The 17,074-nt window shown below is 39.9% G+C and overlaps 1 protein-coding gene across 2 annotated transcripts in view; it reads right to left on the reverse strand.

The window, feature by feature from the left end:
• Window positions 1-316: 316 nt before the first annotated feature.
• Window positions 317-17,074, reverse strand: part of ZDHHC13 (zDHHC palmitoyltransferase 13) — a 46,643-nt gene continuing 29,885 nt past the window's right edge. For both annotated transcript variants that reach the window (XM_081062226.1, XM_081062225.1), the window contains exons 11-17: window positions 13,054-13,178; window positions 12,119-12,181; window positions 11,337-11,430; window positions 9,579-9,662; window positions 5,635-5,792; window positions 3,243-3,340; window positions 317-907 (exon numbers count right to left, since the gene is read on the reverse strand). In XM_081062226.1, coding sequence (XP_080918352.1) covers window positions 769-907; window positions 3,243-3,340; window positions 5,635-5,792; window positions 9,579-9,662; window positions 11,337-11,430; window positions 12,119-12,181; window positions 13,054-13,178 — 761 coding nt within the window. In that variant the 3' untranslated portion in view covers window positions 317-768. The remainder of the gene's footprint in view (window positions 908-3,242; window positions 3,341-5,634; window positions 5,793-9,578; window positions 9,663-11,336; window positions 11,431-12,118; window positions 12,182-13,053; window positions 13,179-17,074) is intronic.

The raw sequence follows: 17,074 nt of genomic DNA on the forward strand, positions 1-17,074 counted from the left end.
ATCCGGCTAGGTCTTATTTTCAGGAAAACAGGGTAGCATTTTCTCCAGAACAAGTGTAATTAGCAATTATAATCACACCAGCCTAATATTTTAAGGGTAAATATTAATAATTAATAATACTAGGTAAAAAATAATTAATCTTTAAGATTTCCTATGTTCAATTTTCTAAGTAAGATGGAAAAGTAAATTAAATCTTGCTTATTGGTGTTAACAGTGGTCTCAGCTCATTACTGGAATCATGAATGAGTTCTTTGTCATATACATATCTTTCCTCAATTTAAGATTCTGGAAGTGTTGTCAGAAATTAAGTCTCAACTACAAAAAATTTTTTTTATTAAGTGTGAAAGCAAAACAGGTACATCTATTTAAATATTTTTTACATATTTATAGATAAAACAAAGACAAATAATTTATCAAAAATTACAAGTTTAAAGAATAGTACTATTTGAAACAGCCAATACAGTATCTGAAAATATCATTTACTCATAATTAGTGAATGTTATCCCCCCCCCCCAAAAGTTGCATTTGTGAAAAGTATAAAAGTTGTTCAGATGTCTGCCAAGATTGCTTAGGAACAGTCCATCTTGCTAAATCTAAAAAACGTGTAGTGCCTTTATCGAGAACTTATGTTTTCACCAAACTGCTTTAAAAACCACCTGTGTTTTCCTCTGGGCTTAGGTGACCTCTAAATCTTCACTTCACTTTCAGACCACAGGGCATGAACTTAAATACAAACAAATCAGAGTGAGAGCTCTAGGTTGCTTTTCTTCAAACTGAGCGAAGAACTTTCTCCTTCGCTGGGTGAAGGACCATGGTGTATTGTGACGTCCAGTCTATTGCACAGGGCTTCACCAAACCAAAGCAGCCGCACTGAAAGAAATCTGCAAGGTTCTGCGTGAACCCAAGGCTGCCAAGAAAGGAAGAGAACACGTCTTCTTACTACATTTCCTCATTAGCTCTTGACAAACATTCACTGAAACCATAAACATACACTGAGATCTTACAATATATACAATGCCCTTTGAGGCTCCTGCAGGAATCCAGAGGTGAATCAGACAGTTCCCGGGCTTATGGGACCTTAAAATTGAAGGCCCGTTCCATTTGTGGAACCGAATCCCTAAGTGTGAGATTCCCTGGATTCTGCCTAGTAACTAGGTAAGTTCATTTTGGTTCTCCCATTCACTAGAATGGTCACTGCCGTCAATAAATTTCTTTCCATTCCCACTGCCAAAATTCAAATGTTGCTTGTCTAAAAAGGCAGATAGACAGGCTAGACAAGATAGTCACGATGGGTTTTCTCTGAACTTTCTAAGTAGCATCTGTAAATGACGCCCCGGTCTCAATTCCTTCCAATTCATCTTACATATTGGAGACTGTCTAGTCCTCCAAAAACTCTGATGTATTCACAACCCTTCACCTCCCAATCAAAACCCTTTAACGACAGTCCTCTGCCCAGAGGCTCAAATCCAAATCCCTCATCTTTGTATTCCAGGCCCTACACAACAAGCCCCAAGACACCTCCATTTAGCTCCCCAAACTCATCTTTATAAACCTCCTGATGCAGCTACTTTGGTTCTATTTTTCCCACAATTGTAACTGCGTGGGCCATTCTCCCCCGCTGAATGCCCCCTGACTTCCGGTAACCCCCTCACCCTTTCAAGTCCCACCATTTCTCAAGGCCCAGGTCAAAGCCATGGCCCCTTTGGAGCCTCACCGACTACAAAACCCTCAGCACCACTTTTTCTCCATTGAATTCCTGAACACTGCTATCTATTCCAGGGATGAGGAACGTGTATTTTTATGCATGTGCCCTATCTTCCAAGCCTAAGCCACCCCCTTACACACATCAGAACATATCTGTGTGAGGATGATTGTGCCGCTGCGGCTGGTCAGTGACACTGGTCAGGAAAAGTCCCATCACTACCCAGAAGGCGGCTTCCCAGGATGAAGGCCGACTACATGGAATGGATGGCGTTGAAGCGGGAGCCATGCTGGGGATTTACAGGGACCAGCTCCAGAGCTAGTTGCTGAGTGAGTCACTTAGAGGAGGACAAACAAGCAAAGCTTTGGTTTGCGCAGGATTTGGAAGCTGGAGTCAAAGGACTTTCAAGGCCTTACCATTAGTTCCTCCAGCTCATGTTGTCCTTACTCAGCAATTCCCAAACGCACCCAGCTCTCTCACCTCTGTCCTCACTGTGACTCCTCTCCTGCGTCTGGAATGTCCTTCCCTCCATCTCCATCATGGCAACCCCCCAACTTGCAAGGCTCAGCTCTATCACTAAGGCTTCCATTCTTTAGTGGAGTAAATATTTATTCTTCTGGTTAAGCCTCTGAGCAAGGCACCTGATTATCACTGCCAGTCTGAAATAATCATCACAAGCTTAACACTACTCTCCACTCTCCATCACTTCAGCCATCTATTCCCAATTAAGTCACTCTCTCCTCTCGAAACACGCATCAGAGTCACATCCCAGGCTCTGATTTCTTTGTCTAACAGCCTAACAGTTCCATCTAGTACCATGAATGTGCTTTAAAATAGACTGCTCATGAGATATGCAGTGAGCATTCAAATCCCTGGAGGGTTCTGGGTCACCTCTGCAGCACACCCAGCCTCCAAGACCCCATATATGTGACAGGGAGATAAGCTTCAAAGCCTGATTGTTCATATTGTAAGACAATGACCTTCCTATAAACACTCTAATTTTCAACTGAGGACAGGTTTCATATAACCAGTGCTTGGGGAAGAACCTATCCCAAACCTGAAAACCTAGCTTCTCCGTAACACAGGTGGGCACATTAAACATAGGGCTTAAATAATTAGTGGTGATAGAGAGCCAGGTTGAAAATCTTGGCAAAGCTCACAATCTAACGCTTTCTACAGAGAGCCTTGTGGCTGACTTTCCCAGCCACATGCTTAATTATCTCACATTGACTTCATGCCAGCAACAGGCCACCTTGTGACCATGTGGTTTGACTGGAGAGATTCCCCATCCTGGCAAAACTTCAAAGTCACTTATTATTTGTGCTGAGTCCAGCAAACCAAATCCCAAATTCTTACCATCTTGGGGCTCATGACCTTACCACTCAACTCCTGTCACGGAGGCTTCCAAGAAAGGTCAACTCTACAAGACAGCAAGTTAGAGGACAACAGAATGGCAAAGGGTGGTAGCACTTGATTGGGTAACCGACTGCTAGCCTACCATCTTCCATAGGACTCAGTGGAAAGAACAGATCTCACTTACTTGTATGGTGTCCTCCTGAGGGACAACGGCTGTTTCATATGCCTGCTCTGCTTCAGCAGGTTGGTTCTCTCATGGGAGGTCAGGCCCAGGAAAGCAATCTGAAAAAGGATGAAAGGTACACAAAAAAACACGACATCAAGGCTCCATCACTCTCAGCAGTCAGTGCATCATAGGACCTTGGCAAACATTCAGTACGCCCCAAAAGACACTATCACCTAGTCTTCTAACCAAGGATCATGATAAGGGCAAAGACTCAGCAACTCTAAACTAGACTCTCCCACGTCAATCTAGTAACTGGGCATTTTTGTTTTCTGATTGTCTAATTTTTATTAACCTTTCAGGAAGCACAGTGCGTTGACTCTAAGCCATGAAATAATTGTTTTAGTAATTTAAGCCATGGCTTATGACCATGTTTAGATTCGACATTCAACTTTTAGATGAATAAAACAATGTAAGGCCAGCCTCAGTGTTATTATCTCAACTTGTGTATTCGTCCTTAGTATCTCTTTGAAAACAGCCAAATGAAAAAGTTAATCTGAATTGAAGAACATTTAAAATCTGTCAATTTGGGGAAAGGTAAGAATTAAGGCAACTTAAAAACTCCGAAGTCATTAAAACCACTACTATTTCCTGAGTTATCTCATCGAATCCTCAAAACAACTCAAACATCAAGTTCCTTATCTGTAAAACAGAGATTAACATCTTCATCAGACTGTTTAGGGATCTGAGATAATACGTGTAAAATACCTGGTGCAGAGGCTTACAGAGGTGAAGTCACTGGTCCAACACAGCTTAGGCAGTGGAGAAACGGGACGGACACCTCTGCTGGTACGAGACGAAAGCCCACGGTCCTACCCAGCAGTCTGTGCCCTCAGTCTGACTGGCTACAGTCAGAACCATGACTCACAAGAGCACTCAGGAAATAAAAGGCTTCAAATATCTGGCCTGTTTTGTTTGTTAAGCGATCAACTCTGCTCTGAATTCCTCTATCTGAAAGCTATCCAAACCTCGGAGTCCATTTTCCTGCCTTAGAAAATATAGATATATTAACCTTTCTTGTAAAAACTAAGAATATTATAGTCTCATTTACTTGTGCTTGTTCTAAGAGTCCAGAAAGGAAGAAAGAAAAATTAGAACTGATGTGTCAAATCTTAGGTTCTTCATCGCACCCCACCTCTTACCAGCCCTACGGCCATAATCAAGGCTCTCAGCATCTCTTAGGCTCAGTTTTCTCGTCCGTAAAATGGAGACACTTTGACATGGTCTACATCTCAACTGCTGGTGAGGAAACAGATGGAAAGTGCTTTGGAACATATAAAGCACGTATAACTATTAGGTATCAGTAATTGACATTAACAATCACTGATGTTAATATCCATTCTTAGTGCCTGAGTCTGCAGCTATCAGAGGGATAAGAAATTAGGATAAATGTTCAGAAACTTCAGTTCAGTCAGTATTACCATGTTTTCCCGAAAAATAAGATCTAACCGGAAAATAAGCGTGATTTTTCAGGATGACATCCCCTGAACATAAGCCCTAATGCGTCTTTTGGAGCAAAAATTCATATAAGACCCGGTCTTATTTTTGGGGAAACACAGTATTAGCTGAATTCATTTTGCTTTTGCTGAGTAATGCTCTGATTAGCTGAAGTTTTGCAGTGAGTGGCACAGACTGATCTTGACTGTCCATTCCACGAAGGCAGGCCATAGCCACAGTGAGGACTTGGTTCTGCTCACAGGGGAAGGCGGGCAGCAGGGACGGGACAGAAGCTGCGCAGAAAGCTGAAAGTGACTACTGCCCTGGAGCTTGAACTTTCTAATGGCCATGACCTTCTCTGGAAGTACAATTACCACGTCCAGTGGTTAACGATGTGTCTTTCATTTCTTCCCCAGTTCTAGCCACTTCAGCAGTGCATAATAGTAAGGGTAACAAACAGGGTTGGAAAAAGTGAGAGAAAATAATGCTCTCACATTTGCACAATGCTTTATTTATATTTATGCCATGCTTTCACACACCATATAATTTAACTGTATGATGAAAAAAAGCCCTTAAATGGGACGGTCAGAAGATCTAAGCTTTGCATTCTGATTTTCCCACTCGTTGAACAATTCAATTCACCTCTCTATACTTCTGTAAAACAAAGAGGGCCAACACTAACAATTAATTATTCTAACCATTAAACCCTCCTGTGAGAGCAGACAGACATTATTCTCCCCATTTTAAAGACAAGGAAACTGAAATTTAAGAGTTACATGACATGTCTAGACCACACGAAGAGTGACACAGGTGACACTAGAAACAAAGTCTTTTGATTTGAAATTAAAGTCTTTCTACCTAACGACAGGTTATTGAAAACTTTACCCAAAGGCATTATAAAAAGAGAAATATATACCTGGAAGAGCTGATTTAATAATAAAAATGTTGACCATGAGAAATGGAAGGTTGCTAGCATGAAGATATATAAAACCCAAGGGGAACAAGCCACAATCTGATTGAGGTAGGTCCACAGTCCATCTTCTCTGAATGTCGTGGCACAATGATTCGACCAATCTGTGAATTCAAAAAACAGAACCCATTATTTTAAAAGGCAAAACTTAGTGATCATTATTCAAGAAGATAAAATCACTGCAGTTCTATTTAGGGAAAAGAGAAAGTAAGACATGATGGCACAGACCAGAACCCAACTGTACGATTTTATCTTTCAAATGCCAGTTCAACTAACAAAGGCAAAAAGGCAAAGGCAAAAAGATAGTACCTCTGCGTTAATTAAGGCTGTGATAACATTCCATCAGTAGTTGGCAGTGAAAGGGTAAGAACAAAAAAAGGTCTGTAGAACCATCACTAAAATCAGCCTATTCTGCATAAAATACACTGGCCAGGGAAGTAAATTGTTTGAAGACCTGACAACTGAGAATGATTATATTTAATCAATAGTTGTCCTAGAAAATTCTCTATCTTATCCATGTTATAGCAAGATTTGGATCTATCACAGAACTAAATATAAACTCTTAATTAAGGGTTTTAATAAACCCTTAGGGTTTCAGATAAACAGGCCATGAAATGCTGTGGGCACAATAAATCCTATAAGCATCTAGACACTACTGGAACACAACCTAACAGCACGCAGTTACCAAGTGAACCTCTGCACAGGAACCATCATTTATCCTACAGAGAGAGAAAGACCAGGTGAGGGAATGCACAAGACAGATACCCCAGGAATGGACAGAGAGCAAGATTCATATGATCACAGCTCCGTTTCTCCCCAAGAACACCAAAGTATATGCCAATTGAAAGAGAGGACGTCACTGTGCCTTCATGACATGGAACCCTAACCCATGTAGCTGAGAGCAGCAGTTAGGTCAATGCAGGAAAGCAGCAGCAGGAAGAAGAGGACAGACCTTCCCGGTTACATAAAGCCAACGACTTTCACAGGCACCATGACTGTTCATAAAGGGCAAATTATTTTTGAAATGAGAATTCTGTGGATTTGCACCTTGAGATTTCATAAATGCCTCTGACAACTTGATAAGTGGTTTTAGACATTTTCCCAACGCAATACTTAAGAGCTCCTGGGACAGGAAGAAAATGAGTCCGTGATATTACTATCAGCTGTCCATTTCAGTGCTAAAAATCTATTCTTTTTCCTTTTCGAGTCTCATCTGATTCTCAACCATCTTTCACGAATGCACGCCAGAAGCATTCTAATAGCAATCATCATAGGGTAACAATCAGGTAACAAGTTAAGGCAAATTATACTCTTTAGAGCTTCATTAGGATGGCAAAGAAAGATACATCCCATGCACCTGATATGACAAAAAAAGAATATAATCTCCAACAGCAGGCAAAGAAAAGAGCTGAGTGGGAAAGAACATCTATTTTCTTTCAGCTTATGGATTTCTACTGCTCTCTTCTGGGAATTCTTTTGATAACACAACATGATCTCAAGCTGAAGTTTTCATAGGACCGATTTCAGATTTAATAACAAAGATAGGGCTGTAAATGGACATGGACATTATCAAGCAATGTAACACTTTAATACATACTAATACATTCTTATCAGGTGGTCATTGGCTAATGACAGGGAACTCGTATGGTTCCAACTCAATTGTTTGCGTCTATAGACAGCTCTGGTAATTACAATGCTCTTTCTAACAATGATCTAAAATCTGTCTCCCTGTACTTTGAATAACGCTGACACTTTGTGAGTTACTCGCTATCCACCCTGAAAACAGACCTCACATAAGAGGACACGATGGAGGCTGTGCAGAACCAGAAGGAGCTGCAACGGGATCCCCCAAGGAGGGGGCTGGGGAGCAGGCCTCCAGCCACAGGAGTGTCAGGGTGAACAACGAGGGGGACGACCGTGAGGCCTCGTTAGCAAAATGAAGCGCTTTAAAACAAAGCTCCTTTTTCTTGCCTGTGGAATAATGATAAATGACATGATATCCCCATTCAGTGTAAAGAAATATTATCAAAATATAAATGGAATAAAAGTAACAAAATAGGTTCAGCTAGTTCACACAGTGGCAAGCGGATGTAAAGGCAGGACTGTTCCTAGGAAACAAGACATAATATAAAAATTGGTTCCCAGCCAGAGAATAAAGACAAAGAGGAGGGAAGAACCAACGCAAAAAATAAGACAGCAACTTGGAAAGAATGAATGTGATGGAAAAGCACTTCTGTCCTTATCAATACAGTCCTATGCTGCACACAGACACCAAAGGTGACTATTTTTAGTGGAGAGAGAGAAGAGGGGACAAGAGTGCTGTAAAACCTGGCTCCTCTCCCCTGGGACCAAGTCCAAGGCACAAGCTGGTCTGTGGGCCAGCTTAAAAAGGTTTTCCAGGAATCTGCTTTAATGTCAGGCCTTCAAAGGGCAGCTCTTTCAACAGGAAGAAGCCCTGGCAAAAACTATTTTATTTCTTACACCACAGCACATCATCTGAGAGGTTTTACAATTCCAGTGCTCAGGGTTACTGCTGGCCTTGGACAAGAACTGAGATCTGGGATCACAACCTTCTGACTATCAGATCCACTTGAGATGGTGACAGTTACACCGAGCCACAAAAGCATTCCCTAGTGATCAGGTACGCAAGGTACCATCAGGTGGGAAAGTGGCTGACAAGGTAACTGAAGCCCTCTCCAGGCCCACGGCAGGGGGAAAAAGAAGCCATTTCACATAGATACTAATTAACAATCCCTAAAAATGAAACCCTAACCAAAACAAAATTTGTAACACTGGACGTTTCAGGAGAAGGGAACTGGGAGGCTGGGGGACGTGGAGGAGGAATTATCTTCTAAAAACTAAATGAAATTTAAACTAAGGAAAGGCGAGGTGGCAGGGGCTTCGGATGCTAAGGGAAAAAAAATGTAGGACCAAACTTTCCTAATGTCTCCTGAATCGTTCCACATTTTAGCTCAGGAAACAAACTAGTATTCTACTGGCAAAATAAAGACTTGAACATGAATACAACAGAAGGGTGGACAGAAACAGATCAGCAGTGAAATCTCTGCCTCTACAGCCAAAGTCTCCCAAAGCTTTCAAAATAAATAAATAATGAACAGTTAAAGTCAAAATAAACTACAAGTCCCATAAGTTTTTCTAATTAGGTAACCTATTCCAAGGTTTGAAAATCACAGTCATGCTATTCCTGAGAGCTACCAAAATCCTTGCTTCAATTTAAACCCCGTTCTTCTTAGTCGATCACCTTGGTACAGCTGCATGTCACCCCCTATTTGAGCCCCCGAGATGCCCTTTACACTGCTCCTGAAAAGCTATTTTCCTTTCTCAGGAATGCAGAATCGTCATCTAATATTTTCTTCCAAGTTATTATTTCCAACCTTTCAATGACTGTTACAGTTGTCACATCAGGTATAAGTTGTGACCTGATATTTATCAAATGACACGTGCTTTCAGAGTTTTGTTCCTTAATTACTATGAGCACTTTTCCCCTCCCTGAACCTCTCTACTGCCAACCAATTTTTTTCTTGTTTTATTTACTTATCACTTCCCTTGCTTTGTACTTGAGTGGTTGATTTTTCCTCATTTTACCTGGGCATAAATCTGTACTTGCCTTAAATGATTTCTATTTTTGACCCATTTTCAAATTTATCAAGGTCACTTTAGAGTATAATCTCTTCCAATGTATAGACAACTACCCTCTTCCAGCATTTCTTGCAGCTTCCAATGCTGAGTGCTGAGAGGCATCTGTTTCATTTTTCATTAGGGGTATGGTCTATAGTCATCCAGCCAGAATGTGATATATAAGAGTTTACAAGGAAAAGTATACACAGGGATGGGTGCATAAGCTTGCTATAAGAAAAATTTATACTTACACATGAAAGATTCATATATAATCCAGTCACACACGATGGAAAGGAAAAATAAAAAGAGTATGTAATAGTGATGGTTGCCAAAACCTACATCAAAAAGAAAAACATATTTAATACTTTCTTACAATGGTTTTCCAAATCAAGACCTTATTAACCACTTTCCTGTCCAAAGCCTTCACCACAATAAAAAAGAAATAAGCTGTTGCTTTGCTTTTAAACACCGTTAAACCAAAACTAAACAGTTCTGATATGTCATGGTAAATTGTCTGTGTTAACTGAACTAATATTTATTCATTACTTACCTAAAAAGAGGAGTGTTTTGTTTTTGTTTTTTTTTTTTTTTTTTAAAAAGAACAAAGTTTATTAAGCATACACATCTCTGGGATGGCCTATACTGTGTGAGAAGGTGGGGAACAGGCAGGATTTGGGGCAAATCATCCCATCTCTTCCTTGCTTCCGTGTGGTAAGGTTATATAAGTACAATTTCTGGACATCAAGCGTTGACTTGATCAGGGAAAGAGAAAATGAATCTGAGGAGGAGCGCTAAATAGGTATGTTGCAGGCGACTGGACATAGCAAAAGGAGGGCAAGCTGCAGGCTGAGAAAGGCCTATGGAAGCAAAGAAGGGATGTGGGTGCCAGGAAACCACACCCCACTCTTGTGCTGCCTTCTTCATGCTGCAGATGGGAGTGCTTTGATGCTAATGACACAAAGTCTCCTCAGGTACCATCGTGGTCCCACCTTCTCGGGAGGCAGCAAAGCCCAGGAGAAGGAGCAATACCCATTGGAATGAGGAGACCTAGGTTTATGAATGACTAGTTGTGTGACTGTAGGTACGTCATTTAACTTCTCTGACCCAGTGTTCTTATTTGTAATATGAGGACAAAATCTCTTCCACTTTACACGTCCGTGGCAACCAAACAGAATGGTGCAAGTGAAAACACTGTATTAAATACATCGCGATAAAAACGTATGGACTCATTACTGTTGTTTTGCCACTGCCATTGAAAGCTGCCTGTTATAATGCCAATCATCTCATCTTTATGGTGGGATGGGGTCCATGAAGCTTGGGACCCCAGAAATTATCTCTTCATATGTTCTCTAGGAACCGTGAAGAACATCAAAATGCACCAAGGAAACCTGACTGAGCTGAGGCAGCCTTCTGTTCATCAAGATCATAGAAGCTTATCTTCTCCTGAAGACTCATGACTACAGTTCCTCTGAAGTTTCCCAGTATAAACCCCTGGCTTTAACTAGGACGGCTCAGACGAAACCCAAGGCTGCAGATCACGACAAGGAATATTCCCTGGGTAGGAGGCAACCCCCAGATCTCTACTGTCCCTGGTTCTAGCTCCTACCTGAGCCTTGAAGGAGGCAAGTGGAGAAGGTGAACAAGAGAGACAAGACACAAAATATGGAAAGAGCAAGGTATTTGGAGTAGAAGACTGACACTCCTGAAGTGACTTCAAGCAAATAACTTTTTACCTTTTAGTTTTTTCAACTCTAAAATAGAGCACTCAGGTGATAAATAGAATACTATATATGAATGTGCTTTATAAATGCTAAAACACTAGATAACGACATTAATTACCATTATAAACATCGACAATCAGCTTCCCAGAAGTGTTATACATACCACAGAGATGATTCTGACAGGGAAGAGCTACAAAATGGCTGTCCTTCCACGTTTTCCATCAGTCACACATGTAACTAAACGTAAGTTCACCGTCACCGTGGTAACTGAAAAATTCGCTCTCTCACCTATGCACCGTCCAGTCCACAGGCAGTGCTGATCGTATCGAGCCACACAGGAGTTGCACACGTGGCAATGGAGTGACCTTAATGGCTTCCTTATCTAAGTGGGCAATTAAGAGAGGTCCAAGGAAACATCAGTGTCTCAACGTGGTAACAAATCGCACGCAAAATCTTATTCCTAAATTGTGAAGACACTGGCACAAATAATCCTACGTATTACGTCATCAATTCACATAGAGGCTGTGGCATGCCTTATTAATATTTACTTCCATGTAAATATTAAGCCATCATTAAAGGGGATTTGAATTCCACAGTCTGCTGACACTGAGGGGAAACAAGGCCATAGCACACGGCACGATGAGCACTGGACTAAGACAGAAAGAAACCCATGTTACGTTTCCGGCTCTGCCAATAATCTGGGGAAAGTTATTTCCTCCCTTTAGGCCATGATTCCTCAGTTGCAAAATGAGGGGTTTCACGAAATGGTTTCTAGGGTCATCATGAGCCTCTGAATCCAAGTTAGTTCTAACATATGCTTCATGGCAGGAAAAAGCAAACAAAACACACAAGGAGATTTAACCACAGGCAATTTCAAGAGATTATATTCTCCCATATATTCACGGCAGAAAACTGTTGACAGTTATACAAAATTAGAACCTGGTAAAAACAAAGGTGTACAAATATACAGTGAAGATTTGATAAATGCTTACATGAGCAATGCAACCAAGAATTTGCTTTCATTATACTGTGGGGGGGAAAATCTTTTTGTAAATAAAAGATTCACTCACAAGACACGATGTACAAAATGTTCTGAAGTCCAGACAGCCCGTCTCTGCGAGGGTGATGATATTCTGAAAGACATGAAGTTTGACCTTCCATTTGCATTTTACTAAGGAATGTATAATGCATGGTTGTGTACCACAATCACAGCTCTCTCTTCTAACTGAGGTGGCTAGAAAAGAAATTTGGAAGACTTGCCCACAAATCATTCTGTGCTTGAAATAAAGTGACTTTTCAAGGCTGCATTTTCAACCATAGCCAATAAATTAAAATGCACAAAAATTACACCCCCCTTCTTTCCATCAATGGCAATGATCTCCCAGTTGTAATCTGCTAGAGAAAAACAAATACACACACAGACATTCCTAAAAAAAGAAACAAAAATCACTGGTATACATCAGAACTGATAGTTATAAGCACCAAGGGCTCAGTTTTTCGGGAACTCTAGCTTTAGGTAACAAAGAAGATGCCACTCTCCCCAACTTCTAAACATTCACAAGCAGTGGAAGACACACCATGTCATCTGACAACTTCATATCTGAGGAAAAGAAGGGGTCAATAAGGAGAAAGACTCCCCCTGGCCCCAGCCTACTTATCCTCCATGTATTAAATGGAGGAATTGAAGCTTAGTTATCATTATTTTAAGCTTAGTCTTCCTTATTATAAAGAAGTAGGACATCATATCTGCTAACAGAACGTACATCTGAAAAAGTTTTAGTGATACAAAACTTTTTAACACAAAATAATTTTTTTTTAAACTTTCATATAAATAAATGAAAAGTATGACAGTGGAGAAATCCCATTTTATTCATTCCATATTTATGTTATATCCATTAGATGCCAGGCACTAGACATGCAGCCATGACAAAAACCAACTCTTCTGAAGTTCACATGCCCTCCCAGTAAAAAAAGAAAAATCAGTAACATTACAAAGAAAGCTCACCGTTTTCCGTTCTTCTTCAGAAGCCTTAATGAAGCCTGGTTCTGTTGCCCAAGTCTTATAGAAAAAGTAGTGGAAGCCTATTATGCTGAGAATGAAAGCAAAATTAAAAGGGGTACCTGCTAGATGTTAAAGCCAAGTTAAGGAACATATCGGACTTCCCTCAAGAACAGCATAATTATGATGTAAACAAATGTCATCGCTGGGGCCTAAGTATCTTCTATGCATTCCAGCCTCACCTCCCTTATGGAACACATCCTGTCCCCAAATCTGGCCCCATCCTATGTTCTAATCCTATGGGAATTTGCTCATAGCTGGCAAATTAATCCCTCCTCATTAGTTGAAACTCACATGAAATATTGATAGGAATAGTTGCAATATATGAAAAACATCCTGGAGACTGAAAAACATTCAAGATCCAAATAAATTAATCTCTAATGGTATAACTGTGGCTCTCCTGAGAGCATCTGAAAAATACTCTGATAATTTTAACAAAATTATTCAAAGAAACAGACCACTTGGTTAGAGATTTCAACTAAAAACATTTCCCTAGATATCAGATAAATGCTTGCAAACTTTTCTACTGCAAAGTTTAGAAACTAATCTTTGGAATTGTTTGAGGCTGAGTTAATTTAGAAACAAACAAAAGAAATTGCTTTCCTTACCAAGTGATTATAAATCAAATACTATTTAGTTAAGGCAGATATTACACATAAATTGATATAAAAAGGGTTTCAAGGATAAACATTACCCACTTTGAAATGTTTTTGAATAGGTACAAATTCCTTGTATGAAAGTAAAATTTTGTTCTGGGGAAAGACAAATGAATATGCAGTAATAAACCAATACACCAGTAATAAACCAATTTTCGTTGCCCAATTTAAATCATTATTGACAAAGTAATTGTATCTGCCTTCCATGGTACTGCCAAGATGTCTTGTGCCAAACTTCAGGGTGGAAAAGGTGGCCATAAAATAGACTCTAAAGCCCTGCTGTTCAAAGCATGGTCCCTGGACTCACAGCAATGGCTTCCCTTGGGAGGGTACTGGAGAGGCAGAACTTTAGACCTCACCCCACACCTGCGGAACCAGACTCTGCTCTAACCCACAAAAACCAGCACAACCATATCAGGTTCAGGTAAGCGGAAACAAATCTTAGTTTGTCAGTTTTTCTGCAGATGGGTCTGGCTTTGAGAAAGGAATAGGGTCCAGAAATGTTGCATGAAATGGAACTTTAACAAATAATGCTTACTTAGAATGAATTAAGAACGCTATTAAAGAGTATATAAATCAAGACCTTTTGTTAAAGAATCACATCCTATTATTTCTCCATAAAATTCTCAATACACATGATATATTCTCAAAAATATATCAGGCAAATCATATGATGATTCCCACATATTGAGCTGATTGAATTTCTTACAAAACAAATCCCAGGATAATCCCAGGATCCTCTCTCTCCAAGTACAGTGAATTGCATTCTATGCCCTCACATAAAAGCCAAACATTCTGTTTCCATGCCCTTGCTCTGCATGGCTTATTGACCTCAAATGCTCCCCACTTCCCACCATCTACAAGTAAAACCACTTTTAGGATGCCTAAGTCCTACCTGCCTTCAAGACCTAACTTATATTCCTCCTCCCCTTGTAGTTCTTTCCTGATTCCCCACAGAGGATTCTCTCCTTTCCCTGAACCTAAAAATGCTTCTTCTGTGGCACTTAGACCTCAAATTACAGTTATTTAGACACCCCAGCCTCCCCAGTTAGCTTATGACGTGCAGTTAAAAAGTTTCTCAATATGGAGCTAAAATTTGCTTTTCTATAACTTGGGCTAAGTAAATCTCATTCTGTAGATCCTTTAGCTCTACGCTGCAGAGCTACACTATAGCTGTCCTTTAGATCTACCCTACAGAAGCTTATTCCTCAATTGTTCAATACAATATTTATTGCAGGCCCATGCTATATGATGCATTGACTTCCGAATGATAGACTTCCAAACACTTGAAATTGGAAGGCAGTGCTCACATCTGCAGGATAAGCAGCAACGTTGTTCTTTATACAACTCTGTCGCCTGCTCAAGTTCCTCTGTTTGTGCTCTCGTTTGTCATCGTCTCTTTTAGAGGAACAGAATTCAAACCAGAGCAAACACACTTCAGGTGTGTACTGACCATTGCACAGGACAGTGAGACTGCTGTCCTTTGCTGGGACTCTCCTAATACTGGAGAACATACAGGCTTTCCTGAAAGCCTCATCACTAGCCACACCGGGCTTGGTTTTGCACGTGACCTGAAGCTATGTCATTTTCAACACAACATGGACTTACACATGTTGATTCTCTGAAACCCAGTACAGGACTTCACATGTGTTTATCCCTCTTAAACTTAACTCAGAGAGTGATAGCCAGAATCACAAATTTAACGTTCAGTGATTCACCATTTCTTTCTAGAGTCTTAATCTTCCAAACTCATCCATATGATCCTATCTCTTCCCCTCAATCTGGCCTCATAAAAGCCAAATATTTTACTCGCTGAACATATCAAAGGTACCAAAAGAAAAGGAATGTCTGAGGAGCTAACCTAGAGCAGCTCTTAAAATTAATTTCAACATGCAGCCTTCTACACAGATTTTATTCATAAGAGTATCTCATAACACAAAAATAAGTATTATCTACAGAATTCCATTTATGCAATGAAGACTGTGGTCAGCAATTTACAGACATCATAGCATAACAATCCTTTGGAACCATCCCATGCACTTGGTATTATCTCCAATTTACAGAAAAACTGAGACTCAGTGAAATTAAATAATTGCTCAGTCATACATAACTAATAAGAAAAAAGGGTCCAAATTCAAATTCATTCTGTCTGATTCCAAAGACAGTCCTCTCTCCACAGTGCCCCAGACCCTCTTCCCATAACGGACCAGGCGACTATAGGAGGAGAAGCCCCTACACAACCCAGACTTGGCAACCTGAGACGAAACTAGTATAAATATACAAGATGAGTCTTTAAGGGTAGCACTTCAGTCCATACCCAGGACAATTCAAACAGCATTTAACATTCAGCTTGAAAAAGACTGGTCTGGTGGTGAAGGCTGCCACCTACTGACTGGCAATTCCCTCACTAGTAGCAAGCGCATATGCGCCTACATCAAACAGGTTCATGCTGTACATGTGAGTAAAATGTCCCATCTTGTCAACTCCAGCAGTTTAAGATTCTGTCCAGCAATAGAAATCAGTTCTTCTGATGTAATGGCGTCGTCACAAATATTGAACTGTTCGTAATTAAACTCAGCTGAATACTAAGTTCTGTAATTGAGGTTTTCAAACTACAGTGGACTTACAGTTTTGTTAATATTGATTCTGTAAATTTGAAATAATCCGGTATGAAAAAATATCTCACTTTTGGTGCAAATTTTAAAATAACATGAGTTGCTCAAATTTTTAAAATTCATCAAGAAACACAATTTAAAAACTGTGTTTACTCCACTGCCACATGGGTTGGATATCAGCCATCCCTTCTCTGTACCATGTCAATTACCCTAGAATTTATCAGCCTTGGGACTTTTGCAGGTGATTTTGGTGTATATCATGTCATTGTTTTATGCACTCGTGGTTTTTATAAATATTTTTTATAAAAATTTTTGTAAATATTTATATTTTTATGTCCTATAATATCCAAGCCTTCACATTAAATGGTGGTAATAAGGCTAGTACTTAAACAGCTTCCCCCAAATCAATAATTATGAGACAAAGGTTAGATATAATAAAACTGTTTGAAAAACTACAAATGAATTCCATGATATGCTATACCTTCATTTAGATTAAAGGAATTTGAAAAATATTAGAGCTAATGCTCAGAAATAAAAAGCATCATTAAAGTAGAAATATGCTATAATGAAAGTAGGTTTATGCACTCTAAGAACACATATGCCTCTTACTTTACATTTATTCCTATGAAAAAAATGTTCTTGAATTGAGAGTATTCTTTCTTTTGAAAAATGCCATTACCAGAAAGAGAAATAACA

The sequence above is a fragment of the Rhinolophus hipposideros genome (genome assembly GCF_964194185.1).
Source record: "Rhinolophus hipposideros genome assembly, chromosome: 10".
NCBI classification, from domain to species: domain Eukaryota; kingdom Metazoa; phylum Chordata; class Mammalia; order Chiroptera; family Rhinolophidae; genus Rhinolophus; species Rhinolophus hipposideros.